Source organism: Bufo gargarizans, chromosome 1 (assembly GCF_014858855.1).
Source record: "Bufo gargarizans isolate SCDJY-AF-19 chromosome 1, ASM1485885v1, whole genome shotgun sequence".
In the NCBI taxonomy this organism is placed as follows: domain Eukaryota; kingdom Metazoa; phylum Chordata; class Amphibia; order Anura; family Bufonidae; genus Bufo; species Bufo gargarizans.
In genome coordinates this window covers 320826924-320851872 of record NC_058080.1, presented here as the reverse complement: position 1 = coordinate 320851872, position 24949 = coordinate 320826924, and the positions used below count along the sequence as shown (strand labels likewise).

Here is a 24949-nt window from a genome sequence, read left to right as displayed (position 1 = left end):
AGCCAAAGCAACCCAGGGGTTTATTAAAGCAAAGAAGTGGAATATTCTTGAATGGCCAAGTCACCTGATCTGAACCAAATAGAACACGCATTTCACTTTTTAAAGACTAAACTTCAGATAGAAAGACCCACAAACAAACAGCAACTGAAAACTGCTGCAGTAAAGGTCTGGCAGAGCATTAAAAAGGAGGAAACACAGCATCTGGTGATGTCCATGAGTTCAAAACTTCAGGCAGTCATTGCCAATAAAGGGTTTTCAACCAAGTATTAGAAATTAAAATGTTATTTACAATTATTTAAATTGTCTAATTACTTTTGATCCTCTGAAATGAAGGGATTGAGTTAAAAAAATGCTTTAGTTCCTCATATTTTTATGCAATCATTTTGTTCAACCCACTGAATTAAAGCTGAAACTCTTCAGCTTCAACGGAATCTGAATTTGTTTTGTTCAAAATCCATTGTGTTACTGTACGGAACAAAAATTAGAAAAATGTTATCTCTGTCCAAATATATATGGACCTAATTGTATGTTTAGCAGAACAAACCTTTCATATAGCTCATCATCTTCTCCTCCCCAGCCCCAAAACATGTTAGAGAAACCATTTACTTGTAAGAACTGCTCCTTTGTAAAAGCCACTACTCCGCCAAACAATGTTTCGTATGGTAGCCTGAAAGTATATAACATACAACATAAAAAGTTAACAATAATAACGTATATTACAATAAAGTCTTAACATACATTAAAGGAGTTATCCTATGAGTATTGTAAAAACTGAAAATCAGATATCATATAGTACTTGACTGTTTCTTCCTAACAAACCTAGAATATGCCCTGTACCTCACATGGATTTATAGATCTGCCCATCAGCTGCTGTGTTAAATGTATTTCAAGCTGGCAGCTCAAGGAGCCTGCACTTTCTCAGGGACTTTTCAGCTGCAGATGGTGGCAATTGAAGGATGTAACTGAGCATGTATGTCAACCTCAGAGAATTCTGGACAGAGAATTTAGAAAAAGGGCAAACAGCAGGTGGCGTTATATAAAATTAGATAGATTTCAGTAAGTGCCTATACTACATTTTTAATTGCATGCAATTGGAAAAGTATTCAGATCCAGGTGCTGGTTTGAAAAATGCAGACCATTTTCATAAGACAACCCCTTTAAATAAAAGTTAAAAATCCCTAACTATTATCAGGAAAATACATAATAAGAATATATTGTGGTAATATTAAAAGAAGAATATATGGTAAAGTCCTCGAAGGGGTGTATATCTCGCCCAGGTTTCTCAACTGGGAGAAGTAAGATCCGGGATGGTGCTGGCTTCAGCAAACATAGTTGCTGAAGCTATTTTCTTTAGTAGTTCATGGGCTGGATTTGATTAGACTGGAGAAGGTAGGCTTGGTAGTGGGACCTCCCCAGTCCACCCGATTCCAGGGCCTGTTTTCCCCTAAGCCTGAGGGATCTCCAGGTGTGTCATCTGGGATTCTTAATAAGAAATAAAAACCTGTCCCAGGCTGTCAGTCTGGAGGAAGCGATGTCTGGAGATAAGTCCAGAAGGCTGGCTGCCGCCCTGACCAAAAAAAAATAGCCTGATGACCTGTGTGACCTGGGTTTAATAGGGGAGACAGATACTGACCTGTATTAGTTAGTGTTCAGAAGAGCAGGATTTGTTTTACATTTTTGCTGAAAGTGTAAAGGTTCTTTAACCTTATTTGAACTTTATCCTGTTGTCTGCACACAAATCTGTCACTGCCGCCCTTCTTGAGAGAGCCCTGATGAAATTTAATAAAGGGGTTTTCCAGAAGAGGCTGTGGCACTATTTTGTATGTCATGAGGGGAACAAGTGAACCCTAAACTCCACCCACAATTCTGTCCCTGCCTACTTGCATGACAGCCCTAAGTGACGGACCTCAACCGGTCGACGGTTTGTGCTTATTTAAGTGCTGGAGCTTACGAGGTAAAAACAATAATCAAAGCGACAAGCAGGTACACAAAGACTGCAAAAAAAAACTGAACCAAAGTCCTCAGAGTCAAATGTACAAGATCAAAACCAAGAGATTACAATCAAGCCAAATCATAAAGCAGATCACTAAACAATACCAAGCCAAGGTCATACATGAGCAGTCTAGTCCAGGTCCAAATACATCAGGCAGAAGCAAGTCCAAGAACCAAGCCAGCATGAAATCAGGAGATGCCGAAAAGAAAATCAGAATCCAAAAATCAGGGTCAAAAGGAGTAACCAAAGTTAGGAGGTCAGAACAATCCACAATCCAAAGCGCTGGTGAGGTATATAAAACTGTTCACAGGCAATCTGACCAGCAGATTACCTGTACTAAATACGCCGCACTTCCTGGTCACATGATACGCTTGACGTCACGTGACCTATGATAGCGAAACACTTGACGTGGGAGATCAGACTGAGTGCCTGGCAACCGGTTGCAGGCAGGTACACTTTATTTTTCTGTTCACATAGCAATGGGGCTTTTTTGGGGGGGATAAGTTGTACTTGATTATGGCACCATTCAATATTGTATACAATTTAGCAAAAAGTTTGGGAAACAAAAATTGGGTTGGAATTGGAAAACAAAACATGGTTTTGTTTTAATGGAGTTCCCTATGCAGTAAAACTGAACAGGTTTCTAAGTACAATTGCAATGATATCGCATTTATATTTTTTTTTTCTTGTGTTTTTGTAAAAAAAAAAGTTTCATTTTTCTTTTGATCTCCATATTGTGACCCCCCATACCATTTTTAGAATCACATGCACGGAGCTGTGTGAGGGCTCATGTTTTGCAGGGTGATGTGTAGTTTTTATTAATACCATTTTGGAGTGTAAATTACTTTTTGATCACTTTTTGTTGGGATTGAAGTAAAGAAAAAAAGGCAAATTAGCAATTTTGATTCTATTTTTCCATTACCGAGTTCATCGTACATGATAAATATGTTTACATTTTGATAGTACAAGACTTTTGGGACACTGTGATGCCCATTATCTTTATTTTTTATATTTTTTTATATTTTTTACTTATTTTTTTTAACTTACACTTTTATTAATATCCTCCCTCAGGGGCTTTTTTCATGCAATTCTTAGATTGCTTGTCCCTCAAATTGCAATAAATTACAATTACATTGTGAGGGACATGCACTATTATCCTACTGAGCACTGCTGCCTGCACAGCTCAATGGGAACTACAACTCTATTAGGCTGGAACTCTTCGGTGAGAGCCAGCCTAATATAAACAATTAATTACTTCCCGATCTCTGCACTGGAAAGGCGTTTCAGCCCAGAGAGTACAGCACTCAGTTGCCTCCTTTGCTGGCTTGATTCACGTTTCAATTACATTATACATTGCTCTTATTCAGTGGTTATGGCCACCCTGCAATTCAGCAGCAGTGGTCATGCTTTTACACCATAGCAACGATCTCTCTGGTGGCCGAGGCGGCTGGAATATGCATAATCCAACACTTTTTCCTACAGAGTGCAGGTATGACCACTGCTGCTGGATGGCTGTGTGGTCATAACCCCTGGAAACGTGCAATGTATAATGTGATGGAAAAATAAATCAAGCCAGCAAAGGAGGCAATATGGACAATCACAATACCTTAGTAAGTGCCTTGTATTAACGTTGTCTACATGATAAATGTGATTTGCTGAGGTGAGACAACCCCTTTAATGAAATATATATCAGTATAATTTGTCTCAATCTGCTCAGCTCTTTCTGATCTATAACATGTTGTCTGCAGCATCCAGTCATCTGAGGAATGAACATGTAACACAAGAATATACTAGCACTGATTGCGACAACTATCATATCAAGTCCCTATGCAAGAAAATACCAGGCCGCATTGAATCAAATATCATATTTATTAGCAAAATTAATAAAATAGATTACAATAAAAACAAGTGCAGGGGAAAGGGCGACATCTACCAGAGGAGGACACAATGGCAGCAATTCATACTGTTCCAATAATTCATAGTTCTATAAAGTACAAGTGCAAATAAAAAAAACATAACAACAGACTTACAGAGACAGAATCCCTGAGGAGGCACAATATGGGTAATTGATTCTGTCTCTGTAATTCTTTTGTTATGGTTTTTTATTTGCACTTGCACTTCATAGAACTCTGGATGAATTATTGGAACAGTATGAATTGATACCATTGTGCCCTGGTAGATATTGCCCTTCCCCCTGCACTTGTTTTTATTGTAATCTATTTTATTAAATTTTGCTAATAAATATGATATTTGATTCCATGCGGCCTGGTATTTTCTTGTTTAGGTACTTGTTTGAATCAATTCGTTTTTATTAAACCATTATTTGCAGAATACCATAAAACAATACAGTACATTTTACTCAGTACATCCACCAAGTGGAATCAGTATACAGCATTGCCGGCAGAAATACCAACACACATTAATAACAGGCGTCAGTACGTAGCTGGCACACATGTAGATTCAAGTATTGAGACAAATATTTTATGAGACCTAACAGACCCTAAACACCTCCCAACCTCCCATCCCCCCTCCACCCCACCCTTCCCTACCCCCTCCCCCCCCAACAGACCAGTCCTGAACCCTCAAGGGCCTATATAACCACGTGAGTATGCGATAACCAGTCACTCCATAGTGTATCAAACTTCTGAGGACACCCTCTCTTCACATACACCCCTTTTTCCAATATCAGCATGTCATGCACCTTCCTCTCAAACTCAACCAATGTAGGCGGACTTCCCTGGATCCACCTCATCGCCACCAACTTCCTGGCCACATACAACAATCTTCCCACTGCTACCTTAACCAATTCAGTCCCTCCAAGCTCCGACACATACCCCAATACACATACCTTGGGATCATTTTGAATTTGTAAAGTCATTTTACTGTTAATCATATTCCTTACAGCATCCCAATAATTCCCAATTACTGGACAAGCCCACAGCATATGCAACAGATCTGCACCATCATCCATACACTTTGGACACTTGTCATCCATTCTTACTCCAACCTTTTTTAGGAACACCGGTGTTTTGTATACTCTGTGTAAGATAAACAGTTGGGACAATTTACCTTGTTCACTCAAGGACCTCCTGGGGACTCCTTCCAGTATATCCACCCACTCATCCTTAGATATACCTCCCAAGTCAGCCTCCCATTTCTTCATTCTCAAGAGCGGAAACCCCTCTAAGAATTTATCAAGTAAAAGAGCGTACACCTGAGATATCAGCCCTCTTCCCCCCCCCCCTGTCGGGAGAACAAGCTTATGAACCGTCTCCATTGGGGCTATCACACAACCTTTTCGCTGCGTGACTTCCAGGGCATGCCTCAATTGAAGATACTTATAAAACCATCCCCTAGGGAAATTAAATTCTTGCTGCATGTTCTGAAACGACTTACATACCTTACCCTCCATCAATTGGCCAATTCTCATCACTCCATGAGATTCCCAGTTCCGAAGTCCTGACATGGCAAAAAATTCAGGCAACAGGTGATTGTTCCTAATAGGGGAAAGCTCACTGACTCCACCTACACCTCTCAGTTGTTTCACCCTTGCCCAAACTTTTTTTCATAAGTTCAATAAGAGGGAGTTTTCCCCTCCCAGCATGCATACCTGCCCCCTCCAGAATACCCATGAGGTCTCGACTACCCAACCAATGCTGCAATATCTGCCCTGTCATATCCGACACCTGGAAGCTAATCCAACCCTTGAAGTGCTGACATTGGGAAGCTAAAAAGTAAATCCATGCATTAGGAACAGCCAGACCCCCTTCAGACTTAGGGTACTGCAATGTCTCTAGTTTAATCCTAGCCTGGCCATACTTCCAAATAAGGTCCCTAAATATAGAGTGAATTTTCTTAAATCTGTCCAGGGTTATCCACACGGGAGCATTGTTCAGCACATAGAGCAACTGAGGCATCATAACCATTTTTAAAAGGTTCACTCTACCCACCACTGAAAGAAAGAGCCTACACCATGACCTCACCTTTAGCCTAAAAGCAGCCAGCATCGGAGACAAATTAAGGTCCTCAAAATCCGACACTCTAGGTGTTATATACAGTCCCAAGTATTTAAATTTATCCACCCAAGGAACCAAACTATCTACCAGTCTACCCGACAGGGCCTGCCCATCAATTGGCATCAGAGAGGATTTTTGCCAATTTATCCGAAGCCCAGAGAAGCCCCCATATCTGTCAATCAAAGCCATGGCCGCATCCAGGGATGTCCCAGTATCGCCCAAAAAAAGCAGAGTATCATCCGCGTACATAGCCACTTTATTGTGCACCCCACCATATCTAAACCCCTCTATCGTTGTTGATAAGCGGATATAAGCCGCAAGCGGCTCTATTGCAAGAGCAAACAACAAGGGCGACAATGGGCATCCCTGTCTGGTGCCCCTAGCCAGAGCGAAACAGTCCGTCAACCCTCCATTAGCTCTGATTCTCGCCTTGGGGTTAGAATACAGGTTGTTTAGGTACTTGTAGTTTGAATATATACCATAGGCATGTGTACAGATGATTGGTATTATGCGGTAGAAGCCTTTTGTTTTTCTTTGGTCTCAACTATCATATCATCAGGGTTGTTTTCTCTCGTAATGGTGCTTTCACATGCTACAGATTTTACGTGACTGAAAATCAATTACATTCATTTGAATGAAGAATTAAATGAAAAACATTGGGGCATTATTTTAGAACTTTTAATTAATCTGGGAAAAACAATTTTCACGGGGAACCTATTCACGGGGGAATAATGTCATCTCAGGTCCTTTAGCTCACCAAAAAATTGTATCTATTGTAAATCCCTGGAGACTGGTGATAGATAACAGCCGCTGTGCTTCGGAGGCTGCTGCACGGAGAGACCAGGGCTGAGATAATATGGCTGTAGTGTGTAGAGACTAAGACTCATATGGGTGTCAAGGAACCATGAACCAGACGTACAACAAGAGGTAAGTGGAAATAAGAAGGCTTTATTGAAAATCAAGCTGTAAGGCAAACGTCCAAACGGATGGCTAAACCGAAGCAGGGTCTTGCGAAGCCAGAGGTCAGGAACCGGAAGGGTAGTCAGACGAAGCCTGGATCAGGAACCAGCAGGGTAGTCAGACGAAGCCTGGATCAGGAACCAGCAGGGTAATCAGACGAAGCCAGGATCAGGAACCAGAAGCAGCAGCAGTCTTAGAAGCATGTGAACACAGGAGGACCAAGCAAGGAACTGAAGCCACAGACCTCCTATATATATGAGCTAGGCATCCAGCTCCTCCCAGTGGGAAGGAGAAGCCGCAGGGTGGGAGGCTACAAGAAACCCAGAAACCAAGATGGCCGCCAGCACATGTCAAACGAAAGAGACCAGCAAGAAGGTAAGACCATGACAGTACCTCCCCCTCAAGGGCCCCTCCTCCGCGGAGTAAAGAACGGTTTCTGAGGGAAGCGTGCGTGGAAGGCTCGGAGCAAGGCAGGAGCATGGACATCTGCGGAGGGAACCCAGGAACGCTCCTCTGGACCATAACCACGCCAATGGACCAAAAACTGCACCCGACCGCGGACCAGGCGTGAGTCCAGGATATTGCTCACCTCATACTCCTCACGATTGCCCACTTGGACCGGACGAGGCCGAGGAACCGAGGAAGTGAAACGATTACACACCAGTGGCTTCAACAGGGAGACATGAAACACGTTGGAGATCCGCATGCCAGGAGGAAGCGCAAGGGCATAGGCTACCGGGTTTACCCTGCGAAGCACTCGGAAGGGACCAACAAAGCGAGGCGCCAGCTTGGGAGTGGGCACACGAAGGTTGAGGTTGCGGGTGGACAACCATACGCGGTCTCCGACCTGGTAGGAAGGAGCGGGCGCTCGTCTGCGATCAGCCTGAAGTCTCTGGCGCTGCGCAGAGACCTCAAGGGACCTCTGGATCTGTACCCAAGAAGCACGTAGGACGGAAAGGTGATCCTCCACAGCCGGAACATCCTGGGGAGAGAATACCTCCGGTAACACGGCAGGTTGGAACCCATAATTGGCCATGAAGGGAGACGTCCCAGAGGAAGAGTTCACCGCCGTGTTCCTGGCAAACTCAGCCCAAGGCAGGAGGTCAACCCAATTGTCTTGGTGATCGGAGACATAGCAATGAAGGAATTGCTCCAAGGCCTGATTGGATCGTTCTGCGGCCCCATTGGACTGAGGGTGGTAGGCCGAGGAGAAAGAGAGATGAATCCCCAACTGGGAGCAAAAGGCGCGCCAGAACCTGGACACAAACTGACTCCCCCGATCTGACACAATCTCCTTGGGCAAACCGTGCAACCGGAAGACCTCCCTGGCAAAAATCGTGGCCAACTCTTGTGCAGAGGGTAACTTCTTGAGAGGAACACAGTGGCACATTTTGGAAAACCGATCCACAATCATGAGAATGACCGTATGGCCTCGGGATGCAGGGAGGTCCACAATGAAATCCATCCCCAGGTGTGACCATGGACGCTCCCCGGTGGCTATGGGTTGCAAAAGGCCCAACGGAAGGTGCCGAGGGGACTTACTCTGGGCACAAACGGAGCATGCCGCTACATATGCGGCGATGTCGGAACGTAGAGAAGGCCACCAGAACAGACGTGAAACAGCCCAGGACAGCTGATTCTTTCCAGGATGCCCCGCGGCCTTGGAGTTATGGTAGGTTCGCAACAACCGAGTGCGCAACTCCTGCCGTTGGGTCTCCCAGAGGGAGCACCAGATTGAGCCGCCAAAATCTGCTCACCCAGGGGAGAGGTCAGGCTGGTGCGAATGGCGGCCAGGATCTGATTCGGAGGTATGACCGAAGTCGGAATCGACTCCTCCCCGGACAGCTCGGAGTACTGCCGTGATAAGGCATCCGCTCTGATGTTCTTGGAACCGGGTAGGTAGGAGACCACGTAATTAAAACGTGACAAGAACAGAGCCCATCTGGCCTGACGTGGTGTCAATCTCTTGGCCTCAGAGAGGTAGGTCAGATTCTTGTGGTCCGTCAGGATGAGAACCGGAACCACCGAGCCCTCGAGCAAGTGCCTCCATTCTTTAAGGGCCTGCACGATGGCCAATAACTCCCTGTCACCAATCTGATAGTTGCACTCCGCGGAAGACAGTTTCCGGGAGTAAAACCCACAAGGAAGCAGAGGACCCTCTGGTGTTCTACGCTGAGACAGAAGGGCGCCTACTCCCGTCTCAGACGCGTCCACCTCGAGGACAAAAGGCAACCCAGGGTTGGGATGCGACAGAATCGGAGCCGACACAAAGGCGGACTTTAGAGCCTCAAAAGCTCGGATGGCCTCGAGCGGCCAGACCTGGGGATTACTGCCCTTCCTGGTCAGATCCGTGAGAGGCTTGGCTAGCATGGAAAAGTCCCTGATGAACTTCCGATAATAATTGGCGAAGCCCAAAAAGCGCTGCAGGGCACGAAGACCACTGGGCTGGGGCCACTGTAAGACAGCCGAAACCTTCTCAGGATCCATGGAGAACCCCTCAGCGGAAATGATGTAACCTAAGAAGGTTACCTGGGATCGGTGAAATTCGCATTTCTCAAGCTTACCGAACAGCTTGTTCTCTCGTAACCGTTGCAACACTCGTCTGACATCCAGAATGTGGGCCTCCATGGATTCAGAATATACCAAGATGTCATCCAAATAGACCACCACACACTGCTGCAACAGGTCACGGAAAACATCGTTGATGAATTCCTGGAAGACTGCGGGCGCATTGCACAACCCAAAGGGCATAACCAAGGATTCATAATGACCGGTCCTGGTGTTAAACGCGGTCTTTCACTCATCGCCCGCCTTGATCCTTACCAGGTTATATGCCGCCCTCAGGTCGAGTTTGGTAAAGACCGTGGCCCCTTTGAGGCGATCGAACAGCTCGGATATCAAGGGTATCGGGTAAGCGTTCTTGATCGTGATGCGATTGAGACCCCTGTAATCGATGCAAGGCCTCAACTCACCGCCCTTCTTTTTCACAAAGAAAAATCCAGCCCCTGCCGGGGACGAGGATTTGCGAATGTGTCCGCGTGAAAGCGCCTCCCTCACGTACTCCTCCATGGCCTCATTCTCCGCTACCGACAGTGGATAGACTTTGCCACGAGGAGGAACGGCACCAGATTGTAACTCTATGGCACAATCGTATGGGCGGTGCGGAGGTAAGGCAACCGCACGCACCTTATCGAATACATCCCGGTACTCCTCGTATTCAGGAGGCAACAGAGAGTCCGAGGAAGTACACAGCAACTTGACAGGCCCATGGATGCAACTAGCCCCACACTGCGGTGACCACGAGAGGATCTCGGCCGATCTCCAATCGAAAGTCGGATTATGCTTCTGGAGCCAGGGGTACCCCAAGACCACCGAGTAGTGTGGAGACGAAATAACCTGGAGACAGACCGACTCTCTGTGAACGGCACTAATGGCCATCCCCACTGGAAGGGTCTCATGAGTCACGTGTGGTGGCAGAAGGGGTCTGCCGTCTATCGCCTCAAGAGCCAGTGGGGAACCTCGAGGCTGCAGAGGAATGGAATTGGCGGCAGCGAACACACTATCAATGAACAAACCACCAGCACCAGAGTCCACCAACGCCTGGGTCGTCACCGAGCCCCCGACCCAGAAGAGGACAACAGTAATCAGTGGTTTGTCAACACGGGAAACCGGGGACGAGGAGACTCCACCCAAGATCTGCCCCCGACAGGATCTCAGGTGCAAGCGTTTCCCGGACGGTTCGGGCATGCCAACCAAAAATGCCCACCGAGACCACAGTACATGCATCGGCCCTCGCGTCTCCGGAGTACCCTCTCCCCCTCGGACAGGCGAGCAAACCCCAGCTGCATGGGTTCACCCTCAGACAAGTCATCCCCAGGAGGCGTGGGAGGAGAGGGAGGCACGGGTGGGACAGCAAACGTAGGCGCCAATCTGTTAGAAGACCTCCGCAGGCTCTCCTTAAAGGAAGGTCTCTCCCTGAGTCTGGTGTCAATCAAAATCAGGAAAGAAATAAGAGACTCGAGCTCCACTGGTAGGTCCTTAGCTGCAACCTCATCCTTCAAGGCATCCGAGAGACCATGAGAGAAAGCAACGACCAGAGCCTTGTAAGAAACAGTCATGTAATGTGTCTAAGTTTCGTTATCCTGGTAAACTGTGTTAAAATTTAATGTATAATGCTATTCTAGTAATACAGATAAATGTAAATGCCTGCAGTATTTGTTTGGTCAGTAGATGGCAGCATAGGACCAATTTGCATTGAAGTTTGCCATAGAGAAAGTGTATTAATGTGGTAGTGGCTCTTTAAAACAGCAGTTAAGTGTTGAAGTGACACGCCCCTTATGATGTCAGCCTGCCTCAGTGTGAGCAGGAAGAATGAGGAAGAGGGACTGAAACTATAACGGCTGCCATCTTGGCTAGATAGAAAGCAAGTTCTGTGCTGTGTAAGACGTGTGTGGAGATACTAAAGGACGTTCCTGTGCAGCCAAGCTGTGTGAACTTCAGTCTAGAGACGGATGGAGTATAAAGAGACCGTGCATTTAGTGAAGCCAAGTTAAAAAGGACTGTGTGCAGCAGCTAACCTGTGGAGCTGACATTGGGCTGACTGGATTGCCCCAAACAGTAAAGAGACTCACAGTGCTGTCGAGGTACTGGACAGTCACTGTAAAATTCTGGATTATATCCATCTGGTTTTCCGGCCTGCTGAGGAGGACTTCTTTGTTGCGGATCCTGCGCTGGTTATAAAGGAAAAGGACGACATCGGGCCCCACCGTGCACTTCCACAAACTGTAAGAGGTCCACTTGGACCACTGGGATAAGGGGGGTGCGCACCCGCTTGAAAGTTAGGGTCAGTTAGGGATAGTTCCTGGGACTGCTATTCCTTAGTGTCCGCACCGCGAACACGGACACAGCAAAGGTGGAAATTGTTGTAGTATTTGACTTGAATTGTTCATACTGTTTTATTGTTAACCTGCTTTTATTAATTGATAGTAAATGCAATTTTCTTAATCTTGACTTCTGCGTACGCACTCTTTTCTGGTTGCGGAGTCATACCACCTGCCTTGCTCTCGGTTCACAAATTGGCGTAGTCGGCAGGATCCGCCTACCAGAATGGACGGCGATGCACCCGTTAGGAGGGATGGTGCTGGAGGAAGAATGCCAGCAGGGGCTGTAATGAGTCAGTTAGCAAAGTTTGATGGCAATAATATGTCTGTGAGTGTGTGGGCAGAGCAGATACGAATGGTACAGCGCATGTACCAGACCGCACCAGAAGTACTAGTAGAGCTAGCCATATTGACATTACAAGGAGATGCTAAGACTACAGTGATATTGCGGCCATTTGAACAAAGACAGACATTTGAGAAAGTTGTCCAGATTCTAGAGACTATTTATGGAGAAACCGCATTGCTGGGGTCCCTGCAGGCACGGTTCTTTCAGAGGGTACAAAAGGAGAATGAAAGTCTCCCTCAGTATGCAAATGCCCTACAAGAACTGCTCCGTGATATTCAAGGGAAGGAAAGAGGGGGCTCACCAGCCTTCTGTAACCCTGATCGGACACTCCGTGACCAGTTTGTTCTGGGGATCCGTGATGGCAGTTTGACTGTTGCTATGCAGGACTTTATACGACGGGAGACTGATGCTAAATTTCATGACGTACAGGTGGAGGCCATCTCACGTGCCAATAGTATGGTTCAGAAGCCTCAGACCGCAGTTGGAGTTACATTGTCGCAGGGGGCTAGCTCTGGCCCAGAAACAGTGGAAAAAGGGACAGTTAAAGAGATACTTACAGTAATGCAGAAATTGCAAGAGCAAATGGAACACCTACAAACCAATTGTAATGAGAATTCTATGAGAATTGCAGGCCTCCAGAAAACTAGAGACGAAGGGGTGGGCCGTTCACACCAAGAAGGTCAGAATCACCCACAACCCTACTGGAGGGATGAGGATAGGACCTACCGAAGGGGTCCCAATAATGTAGTACAACTCTCAGGAGAGAGCGATGGGGCTTACCGAAGGGGCCCAAACCGATGGCCAGAGCGACGGGAAATACGCTGCTGGGAGTGTGGACGCGTGGGCCACATTGCTGCTAGATGTCCAGAGCAGCGACAAGCTTATGAGAGACCGCTGTTAAAACTGAAATCCCCTCCTGCAGTAGGGCGGGCAGTAGGGGAAACTGAGGAGACTATGAGAGGAGAATGCCCTGAAGAGGATCTGATCGCTGCAAGTCCCATCATACAGATGGAATTGGAAGGTATTCCGGTTACCGGGATGATTGACACGGGTTCCCAAGTAACGACCCTGAGTAGAGACTGTTACGAACGGTATTTTCAGCGACATGTGAAATATGATCCCCATACATTCATACGAGTGGTCGCAGCTAATCAGTTACCAGTACCGGTGGTGGGAGTGGCCTGGATGAATGTCAGATTATGTGGCCAAGATCTAGGCAAGAAAGGCATTGTGGTAGTACAGGAGTCACATGAAGTAAAGGTCCCTGTCATCTTGGAGATGAATGTGTTAAAAGAATTGGATCAGATTCTCTTTGAAAAGAAAGGTCACGGTTATTGGAGAGAAACCACTAGCCATCGGCCTACTCAAACGGCCTTCCAGCGGCTGGTCCGAACATGTGGCTTACAGAAAAGTTCAGATGCACAGTGTCCTCTTGCTCGAATTTCGGTCCCTCTGCATACAAAAGTTACGTTGCCACCCAGACGGGAGATGATAGTGTCCATGCCTGTAGGCACCTGTAGGAAACTAGAGGGCATAGCTGTGTTGATAGAACCACTGCCGACAGCCGGAAGAAGTGTTGATCCGCTAGTAGCCCGTTCCTTGGCAGTAGTCCGCAATGGGAGAGTACCCCTCCGATGTGTGAACACTCAGGATCAGAGTGTAGACCTAGCCCCAGGAAGGCTGCTGGCAAACCTCTATGTGACTCCGGAGGAAGTGAGGAAAGCGACCCCGATGCAGTTGAGGCCGGCTGAACGAGGTGAATGGGCCGTAACCGTGTCTATGGGGGAAGGCGAGAACCCCACCCTTAAATGGAATGGCGGTGCAATTCGAGAACAGATGAAGATAGAGACTTCTTCGTGTTCTCTGGAACAGATCCGGAAGGTAGATGAACTGTTATGGGAAAACCGCACAACCTTTGCACGTCATGCTGAAGATTTTGGATGTACAACAGGGCTCTACCATGAGATTCCCACAGGAGACACCCTTCCAATCAGAGAGCGCTACCGACAAATTCCTCCACAGATGTATCAGGAGGTGAAAGAACTGTTGACCCAGATGCTGCAGGGTGGGATCATTCAAGAAAGCCAAAGTCCCTGGGCAGCTCCAGTGGTACTAATAAGGAAGAAAGATGGGTCCATTCGGTTTTGCGTAGACTATCGAAAGTTGAATACCTGCACCGTACGAGATTCCTACCCCTTACCTCGGATTGAGGAGTCCCTTTCAGCACTAGGAAGAGCCCGCTACTTCTCCTCACTAGACCTGGCTAGTGGGTATTGGCAGGTGCCAATGGCCGAGAAAGATAAGGAAAAGACAGCCTTTATCTTGCCCATGGGACTATACGAATTTAACCGGATGCCCTTTGGATTGACAAATGCACCTGGAGCGTTTCAACGATTGATGGAGAAATGTCTTGGTGACTTCAACTTTGAATTCACTCTCATCTACTTGGATGACATTATAGTGTACTCTGCAACCTTTGAGGACCATCTCCGCCAGTTGGGACAAGTATTTCAACGATTGCGGGAACATGGGCTCAAACTGAAACCCAGTAAATGTCGGTTGTTCCAATCTGAAATTGATTACTTGGGTCATTGTGTATCAGGAGAAGGGGTGAGGCCGTCAAGGGACAAGATAGCGGCTGTTCAAGACTGGCCGACACCGACTACCCTGCGAGAAGTGAGGGCGTTCCTGGGAGTAGCCGGCTACTATCGGCGGTTTATTAAGGACTTTGCTAGAGTAGCAGCGCCACTTAATGCTCTCCTACGAGGCACCGCCGGGGGTCCGAAGAACCGGTCCGTGAAATGGGGCCCTGAACAGGAACACGCCTTCCAGGCATTGAAGGATGCTCTTATAACGGCCCCAATCTTGGCATATGCTGATTACCACTTGCCCTTCCAGCTATATACCGATGCAAGCCTGTATGGTCTCGGAGCGGTGCTATCTCAGTTCCAGGATGGCCAAGAGCGTGTCATAGCGTATGCCAGCCGATCCTTGCGAGATTCTGAGAGAAACCCTGACAATTATAGTTCATTCAAGTTAGAACTGTTGGCACTGGTATGGGCCATGACTGAGAAATTCTCTGAGTATTTGACCGGAGCTGAAGTCTTAGTACTGACTGACAACAACCCATTGGCTCACCTGGAAAATGCCAAGCTCGGGGCTTTGGAGCAGAGGTGGATAGCCCGAATGTCTAAGTTCAATTACTGCATTAAGTATCGGTCCAAGACGGAGAACCAAAATGCCGATGGACTTTCTAGGGTAACTACCCAGGCCCCCAGCGGAGACGTGGATCATGAGTTGGAGCATGTGGAGATGCCTGACTTCAGCAGATTTTCACAAGCCTTGGTCACTGCTATGCAGTGTGCAGTGGAAGGGACCGAAACGGCTCCTTTCTTTGGCCCCTCACTACAGGAATGGGTGCAAATACAGCAGGCCCATGAGGGGCTGGCGAAAATGATCAAGTGTGTTGAGAAAGGCAAGAAGCCCTGTAAAGAGGAAAGAGAACGACTGACCCGTGAAATGCTATTAGTCCTGAGTCAGTGGGAAAAGTTAGAGATGAAAAATGGAGTACTATGCCGAAAGGTATATCTGCCTTCTGAAATCGACATTTGTTACCAAATCGTAGTGCCTAGTGAACTGGCTCAATCATTGGCTCTTGAGGCTCATAATAAGAATGGACATTTTGGTCATGAGAAGACCTTTCGGTGGCTACAGCGACTGATTTACTGTCCAGCTCTCCGTCAAATGGTCGAAGAAGTATGTCATAGATGTCGAACTTGTGAGATCCATAAGGCAATAGAACAAAGAGCTCCCCTGCAAACCATAGTGACCCAGGAACCTTTAGAGATCGTCATGATAGACTACCTAATGGTGGGCCCATCCAACAGTGGGCACCAGTACTGCCTCGTAATGGTGGACCACTTCATCAAATTTGCGGTGGTGACCGCCACCAAGGACCAGACCGCTGAGTCAGCAGCTCGAGCCCTATGCCAAGATTTCATCCGAGTGTACGGGTGTCCACAACGCATCCACTCTGACCAAGGGGCTTGCTTTGAGGGACATGTAATGAAAGAAGTTCAACGTATCTACGGGATAAAGAAGTCGCACACAACTCCATACCATCCCCAAGGAAACGGAGCCTGCGAACGATTTAATAGAACTCTGCTACAGATGATGCGGACTTTGGAGGAGGACAAGAAGTTACAGTGGCCTCAGTTCTTGTCTGAGATGGTGTGGGCCTATAACAATCAGGTCCATTCTACAACGGGGTATTCTCCTTATACTCTCCTCTTTGGACGGTCTGGGCGAAGTGTCGGAGAGTTACAGTTAAATGATGTGGATGGGTTCCCTCCAAGAGATCCAGCCTCCTGGGTGCGAGCACACCGGCAGAGACTGGAGACAGTTCATCGATTGGTGCGACAGCGTCTGCAAGAAAATTCTCATCCTGATAAGACCCCGGTGCAAAGGGCACCATTGCAGCCAGGTGACCTGGTGCTGGTACGTGTCAAGAAGCCTCAAGGAAAATTGGAAAGCAGGTGGGAGGCTGTGCCATATCGTGTAGTTGCCCGCAAGTATGCAAATGGGCCTGTGTACGAAGTTCAGAAGGAAGGAACTGATTGTGTCCGAGTACTTCACAGAAATATGTTGCGCCTGTGTCAATCTGAAGAAGCAAATTGTGATGGAACTGATAATGTCAACGAGCTCCCACAGTCCGAGACTGGTGGTGTGGAATGGGCTTACGATGATGAGGATGATTGTTGGCCAATCCCCGCTCCTGAGGATGTTCCACCTGTGACTAGTGTGCCCCCAGCCTGTGCCCCCTATGATGCGGAGTCTGCTGGTCCTTCTCAGCCTATGGCTACAGTACCCCAGAGTATACCAGTGGTTCTCAGACGCACCACTAGACCAAATGCTGGCATTCCCCCTGTTCGGTATGCGCAGGACGAGATTATTTGGCCTGCCATACAACGGTACATTACCACTCTACATATAAGAGTACAGCCCTCTGGATATTCAGTCATTGGCAGGGACTGCCAATCTTAAAGTGGGGGGGAATATGTAAGAAACAGTCATGTAATGTGTCTAAGTTTCGTTATCCTGGTAAACTGTGTTAAAATTTAATGTATAATGCTATTCTAGTAATACAGATAAATGTAAATGCCTGCAGTATTTGTTTGGTCAGTAGATGGCAGCATAGGACCAATTTGCATTGAAGTTTGCCATAGAGAAAGTGTATTAATGTGGTAGTGGCTCTTTAAAACAGCAGTTAAGTGTTGAAGTGACACGCCCCTTATGATGTCAGCCTGCCTCAGTGTGAGCAGGAAGAATGAGGAAGAGGGACTGAAACTATAACGGCTGCCATCTTGGCTAGATAGAAAGCAAGTTCTGTGCTGTGTAAGACGTGTGTGGAGATACTAAAGGACGTTCCTGTGCAGCCAAGCTGTGTGAACTTCAGTCTAGAGACGGATGGAGTATAAAGAGACCGTGCATTTAGTGAAGCCAAGTTAAAAAGGACTGTGTGCAGCAGCTAACCTGTGGAGCTGACATTGGGCTGACTGGATTGCCCCAAACAGTAAAGAGACTCACAGTGCTGTCGAGGTACCGGACAGTCACTGTAAAATTCTGGATTATATCCATCTGGTTTTCCGGCCTGCTGAGGAGGACTTCTTTGTTGCGGATCCTGTGCTGGTTATAAAGGAAAAGGACGACATCGGGCCCCACCGTGCACTTCCACAAACTGTAAGAGGTCCACTTGGACCACTGGGATAAGGGGGGTGCGCACCCGCTTGAAAGTTAGGGTCAGTTAGGGATAGTTCCTGGGACTGCTATTCCTTAGTGTCCGCACCGCGAACACGGACACAGCAAAGGTGGAAATTGTTGTAGTATTTGACTTGAATTGTTCATACTGTTTTATTGTTAAACTGCTTTTATTAATTGATAGTAAATGCAATTTTCTTAATCTTGACTTCTGCGTACGCACTCTTTTCTGGTTGCGGAGTCATACCACCTGCCTTGCTCTCGGTTCACAGCCTCATTATTCCAGCCCACCTCTGCTGCCAGGGTACGAAACTCAATGGCGTATTCAGCTACGGATCGTGAACCCTGTCTGATGGACATAAGGAGCTTCGCAGCAGAGGCAGCACGAGCCGGCACATCGAATACCTTCCGAAGAGAAGCAACAAAACCGGAAAACTCGGCAACCACCGGATTGTTGTTCTCTCATAAAGGGCTGGCCCAGGCCAAGGCCTTGTCCGAGAGCAGCGAGATCAAGAAGCCCACCTTTGATCTCTCAGTAGGAAAGGCATGTGGCAGCAACTCGAAATAAATGCCCACCTGGTTAAGGAAACCTCGGCACTGAGTTGGCTCTCCCCCAAAGCGCTGTGGAAGGGGGGCAGAACCGGTCATACCCCGAAACACCGCAGGCGCAGCAACAGGTGTCGGGGTAGACTCTGGCGCAACAACCGGAGCGGCAGTAGGAGCGGGCCCAGGAGCGACAACCGACCCATCGGCAACGGAAGCTAAATGAGCCGTGCGTTCAAGCAGGGTTTGCAACGCCACAGCGAACCGACCCAACAGGTGATCCTGCTGATCAAGTCTGGCAACCAGCGTAGGTAGCGAGGATGGCCCTGTACCGTCAGAATTCAGGGCTTGGTCCTAATGTCAAGGAACCATGAACCAGACGTACAACAAGATGTAAGTGGAAATAAGAAGGTTTTATTGAAAATCAAGCTGTAAGGCAAACGTCCAAACGGATGGCTAAACCGAAGCAGGGTCTTGCGAAGCCAGAGGTCAGGAACCGGAAGGGTAGTCAGACGAAGCCTGGATCAGGAACCAGCAGGGTAGTCAGACGAAGCCTGGATCAGGAACCAGCAGGGTAATCAGATGAAGCCAGGATCAGGAACCAGAAGCAGCAGCAGTCTTAGAAGCATGTGAACACAGGAGGACCAAGCAAGGAACTGAAGCCACAGACCTCCTATATATATGAGCTAGGCATCCAGCTCCTCCCAGTGGGAAGGAGAAGCCGCAGGGTGGGAGGCTACAAGAAACCCAGAAACCAAGATGGCCGCCAGCACATGTCAAACGAAAGAGACCAGCAAGAAGGTAAGACCATGACAATGGGAAGCACCAGTCTTTAGTAAATTACCCCCAATGTTTTATTTGACTGAAAGGCATGTATTTGATGCCAGTGTGCCCTTTTTGACAATGTTTCTCTGTGCACCTATGATGGGCACACTCTAAACAACCTACCTATCAGGGTTTTCCATTAGCATGTCCCATGTGCTATAGAAGAGCAGAAGATGGCTGATCGCTGCTATCATCAGCACTCCCATAGAGAATGAATGGAGCAGCAGGGCTTATGCCCGACCGGTCGCTCCATCAGATTGGAGAGTAGCGGTAGCCCTGTTCTTGGTGGGGCAACTAATAGATATTACTGTATGGGGGCATCAAGGAGACATTATAATGTATAGAGGCAACAATGAAACAGAAGTACATATTGTAAATGGGCATTTATTGGGATATTTGTCATTATTACGATAAATTTCTTAATATCGTTATTGTGGGAATATTTTTGATATCACCCAATCCTAGGGAGAACTGACTGAAGGTATATGGCATACGAGAGGAAAGTATTAGTATGAGATATGAACAACACCATGTCATCAGCATACATACCAATGTAGTCTTCTCTAGGGCCCATTGAGATCCTACTATATGTAGAATCCTGTTTATGGCGAAGATCAGAGGTGACAGGGACACCCCTGCCTCATGCCCCTGTATAATGTAAAAGGTTGTTCATAGACAATATACAAACTGGATTCCAAAAAAGTTGGGACACTAAACAAATTGTGAATAAAAACTGAATGCAATGATGTGGAGATGGCAAATGTCAATATTTTATTTGTAATAGAACGTAGATGACAGATCAAACGTTTAATCTGAGTAAATGTATCATTTTAAAGGAAAAATATGTTGATTCAAATTTTCACGGTGTCAACAAATCCCAAAAAAGTTGGGACAAGTAGCAATAAGAGGCTGGAAAAAGTAAATTTGAGCATAACGAAGAGCTGGAAGACCAATTAACACTAATTAGGTCAATTGGCAACATGATTGGGTATAAAAAGAGCTTCTCAGAGTGGCAGTGTCTCTAACAAGCCAAGATGGGTAGAGGATCACCAATTCCCACAATGTTGCGCAGAAAGATAGTGGAGCAATATCAGAAAGGTGTTACCCAGCAAAAAATTGCAAAGACTTTGCATCTATCATCATCAACTGTGCATAACATCATCCAAAGATTCAGAGAATCTGGAACAATCTCTGTGCGTAAGGGTCAAGGCCGTAAAACCATACTGGATGCCCGTGATCTCCGGGCCCTTAAACGACACTGCACCACAAACAGGAATGCTACTGTAAAGGAAATCACAGAATGGGCTCAGGAATACTTCCAGAAACCATTGTCAGTGAACACAATCCACCGTGCCATCCGCCGTTGCCAGCTGAAACTCTACAGTGCAAAGAAGAAGCCATTTCTAAGCAAGATCCACAAGCTCAGGCATTTTCACTGGGCCAGGGATCATTTAAAATGGAGTGTGGCAAAATGGAAGACTGTTCTGTGGTCAGACGAGTCACGATTCGAAGTTCTTTTTGGAAATCTGGGACGCCATGTCATCCGGACCAAAGAGGACAAGGACAACCTAAGTTGTTATCAACGCTCATTTCAGAAGCCTGCATCTCTGATGTTATGGGGTTGCATGAGTGCGTGTGGCATGGGCAGCTTGCATGTCTGGAAAGGCACCATCAATGCAGAAAAATATATTCAGGTTCTAGAACAACATATGCTCCCATCCAGACGTCATCTCTTTCAGGGAAGACCCTGCATTTTTCAACAAGATAATGCCAGACCACATTCTGCATCAATCACAACATCATGGCTGCATAGGAGAAGGATCCGGGTACTGAAATGGTCAGTCTGCAGTCCAGATCTTTCACCTATAGAGAACATTTGGCGCATCATAAAGAGGAAGGTGCAACAAAGAAGGCCCAAGACGATTGAACAGTTAGAGGCCTGTATTAGACAAGAATGGGAGAGCATTCCTATTTCTAAACTTGAGAAACTGGTCTTCTCGGTCCCCAGACGTCTGTTGAGTGTTGTAAGAAGAAGGGGAGATGCCACACAGTGGTGAAAATGGCCTTGTCCCAACTTTTTGGGGATTTGTTGACACCATGAAATTCTGATTCAACATATTTTTCCCTTAAAATGGTACATTTTCTCAGTTTAAACTTTTGTTCCGTGATTTATGTTCTATTCTGAATAAAATATTAGAAGTTGGCATCTCCACATCATTGCATTCAGTTTTTATTCGCGATTTGTATAGTGTCCCAACTTTTTTGGAATCCGGTTTGTACACCCATTTAATAAAGGCCTGTCAAAAGCTAAATCGGTTAAGGACCTCCAAAATGTAAGGCCATTCAGCTGAATCAAATGTCTTTGCAGCATCTAAGGAAACGACCGCCCAGTCACATTATTGGCGTCATCCAATCTTGGAAATCACCTGGCCCCTCCTTGTGTTATCTGTGATGAATGTAAAACTAAATTGATTAGGGTGAATGATGTCAGTGTGTCATAGTGTGTCTCAGTGTGAGAGTTTTTTTTTTCTCTCTCAGGCTATGAGCTGAGTGCTGTGATTGGCCAGCGCTACAGCCTGGGAGAAGGAGACGCCGGCAGGCTCCACCCAGTTGAGCCGAACATATGACGATACCGGAGCCTATACCGGGAAAACGGAGCGGCGCCCAGGGATAATAGTAAGTGCAGGGAGATCTCTGGTCGCCGCTCTCCATGTCTGTATGCTTAGTTTGGATTTTTTATTCTAGTGAAAGGTCCTCTTTAATGTAACAGTTGATCTGGCTCTCCATTGTAGAGGGGCAGTTATGTGTGCTGGAGTTACAGCTAAGGGTAAAGAAACTGCAAGTATTGCAATGATATTGAAAAACTGACTCAATGTTATGCTGAGATCAGTGAGTTGAGGAATGAACTTGCTACTAGGTCACTATTGGAGACTAGTATGCAGAAACTCATAAATGATTTATCCAAACTGGTGTCAGGCTTTTCCTTGTCCCACAGCTGAAAGCCACATCCACCAGCAAGTTTGCCCTCTAAAGAAATCTGTGTTTCAACAAGGGCAAAAAGGGGGCTCCAGAGTGTAGGAGATTGAATGTCCCAAGTCCTAATTTAGGGAAATGTATAGGACAGAAACGTAACAAATACAATAAAAACTAGAGAATATGTAAAATTGTTAAAAGTGCATCATTTTCTATAGGGCAGTACACAAAATCAGTAAAAAGTGAGATATGCACTGTAAAAAGTCTTAAGCCCCTATGTAGGAGGCAGTGCATTGGCACTGTTATAAATTTCACAGTAATGAAAATGACAGAAAATACTGTTCTGTTAGGGCTCTTTCACACTTGCGTTCTTTTTTTTACGGCATAGAGTTCTGTCGTCGGGGCTCTATGCCGGAAGAATCCTGATCAGTTTTATCCTAATGCATTCTGAATGGAGTGAAATCCGTTCAGGATGCATCAGGATGTCTTCAGTTCCGGAACGGAAAGTTTTTTGGCCGGAGAAAATACTGCAGCATGCTGCGCTTTTTGCTCCGGCCAAAAATCCTGAAGACTTGCCGCAAGGCCGGATCCGGAATGAATGCCCATTGAAAGGCATTGATCCGGATCCGGCCTTAAGCTAAACGTCGTTTCGGCGCATTGCCGGATCCGCCGTTTAGCTTTTTCTGAATGGTTACCATGGCTGCTGGGACGCTAAAGTCCTGGCAGCTATGGTAAAGTGTAGCGGGGAGCGGGGGAGCTGGGGAGCAGCATACTTGACATCCGTTCGGCTCCCGGGGCGCTCCAGAGTGACGTCAGGGCGCCCCAAGCGCATGGATCACGTGATCGCATGGCACATCATCCATGCGCATGGGGCGCTCTGACGTCACTCTGGAGCGCCCCAGGAGCCGCGCGGACTGTAAGTATACCGCTCCCCCGCTCCCCGCTCCTACTATGGCAACCAGGACTTTAATAGCGTCCTGGGTGCCATAGTAACACTGAAAGCATTTTGAAGACTGATCCGTCTTCAAATGCTTTCAGTACACTTGCGTTTTTCCGAATCCGGCGTGTAATTCCGGCAAGTGGAGTACACGCCGGATCCGGACAACGCAAGTGTGAAAGAGGCCTAAAATGTTTTACTTGTGGTCAAAATAGCCATATTTCTAAAATTGTTACTCTGTAGTTAATATAAAACAGAAGCATTATTATAAGCCCAATTGAACTGGGAAATAAAAGAAACATTTTTCTCCAAGGCAAAGTTGTAGGCAGGGCCAGTGTTAGGCGTGGCAGGGGCAAACAGGGAAATTGCCCAGGGCCCCCTTTCCAAAAGGGGCCTCCTGCTGTTTGATAGTTAAGTGGGCATACGGGGGAGCCTTTTTTTTTTTTCTTGTAAATTTAGTTTTTATTAACAAGCATAATAAAAGCGATAAAAGCTTACAATAGTATGGAATGAGGTAACAATCACCATTACAAATACATATATATGAGCAATATATCCTATTACAACAACAAAAATATATTATTTCCTAGTTCTAAACAAACAAAGAAAAATCACAAGTGAAAAAACACTTCTAATGATTATCATCCAGTGTATAATCTATTCAAGATTCATAACAAGGAGAGCATTTATTGAATATGAGAACAATTCAAATAAACCAATATAAGTCAGTCAAAGAAGGACTCGTAGAATGGTGAAGGGAAAGGAAGGAAAGGGGGAGGGGGAGCCTTTTTTTTCCCATTGACTTTATTTTCCTCCTTCACATGCTCCTGGCCTGTCTCTCTAACATGCTGCAGGGTCCCTGTACACACAGTCACTACTGCTGTCCACTCCGCACATAATGTCTCCCTATCTCACCAGACCTCAGTGACAGCACAGCATTACAATCCTGATGCCACAAACATCGGGTGTTCTGTGTGGGTTGAGCTAACATAGACCTGCCCCCATCCTTTGCCTGCACTTGTTCCAGGCTTCAAGGCCCAAACTAAACTGGGATGACTTCTGCTACATCTGACCCCAGCTGCTGGACTGCAGTGGGCTCCCAGGACCCTCTCTTATGTAAGCACCCAGCCTGTTCACTCTACAACTGGTAAGTCTGTAATGCCTCAGAGTGGCATTGCCACTTCTGCACCCTGCTACTGTCTTTATTGGTTAACATCATTTCATCTTGTGCATTTATTCCAAGTCCTTCACAATGTGCATTCCTATTTCTATGCAACTGTTGTGTTCAAATGTAATATGCCTGGTTCATCAGCAGGTTGTAGCAAATACCGCAGAGCTACAGTTAGGTAGAGTGGAGCTTTCCATTCCATTCTAACCCCTCTCTGTGGAGGATGGTGACTAGTTTCTAGGAGCAGTCTAGCTTAACCTCTGCTAGTTGAAGGAGGGTGTGCTGGGCACATCGCTGTTGGACGTGCCAAAGCAAAGCAAAGCCAGCCAGAGAACCTTCAGCTCTGCTGGATATGGATGCTACAGCTTCTAGCCTCAGGAGCCAGGAGAAGAGTTCCCTGGCATAATTAAGAGACAGACTACAAAGAGAGAAGTTGCAGCATAAAGAAGACGCCGAGTTATACAGCTACCCTGTCAGTACAGCAGAGCCAGAGAGCAACCGATGTAGTAGAGATGAGTTTGCCTGCCAAGTGTTAATGCTAACCACCAACT

General features: G+C 46.6%; 1 protein-coding gene across 1 annotated transcript in view; it reads right to left on the bottom strand.

The window, feature by feature from the left end:
* The window catches only part of LOC122928504 (beta-1,4-galactosyltransferase 1-like), a 374285-nt gene that overhangs the window by 44677 nt on the left and 304659 nt on the right, over positions 1-24949 (bottom strand). The window contains exon 5 of the mRNA XM_044281408.1: positions 545-667. Within this exon, the coding sequence (XP_044137343.1) occupies positions 545-667 (123 nt within the window). The remainder of the gene's footprint in view (positions 1-544; positions 668-24949) is intronic.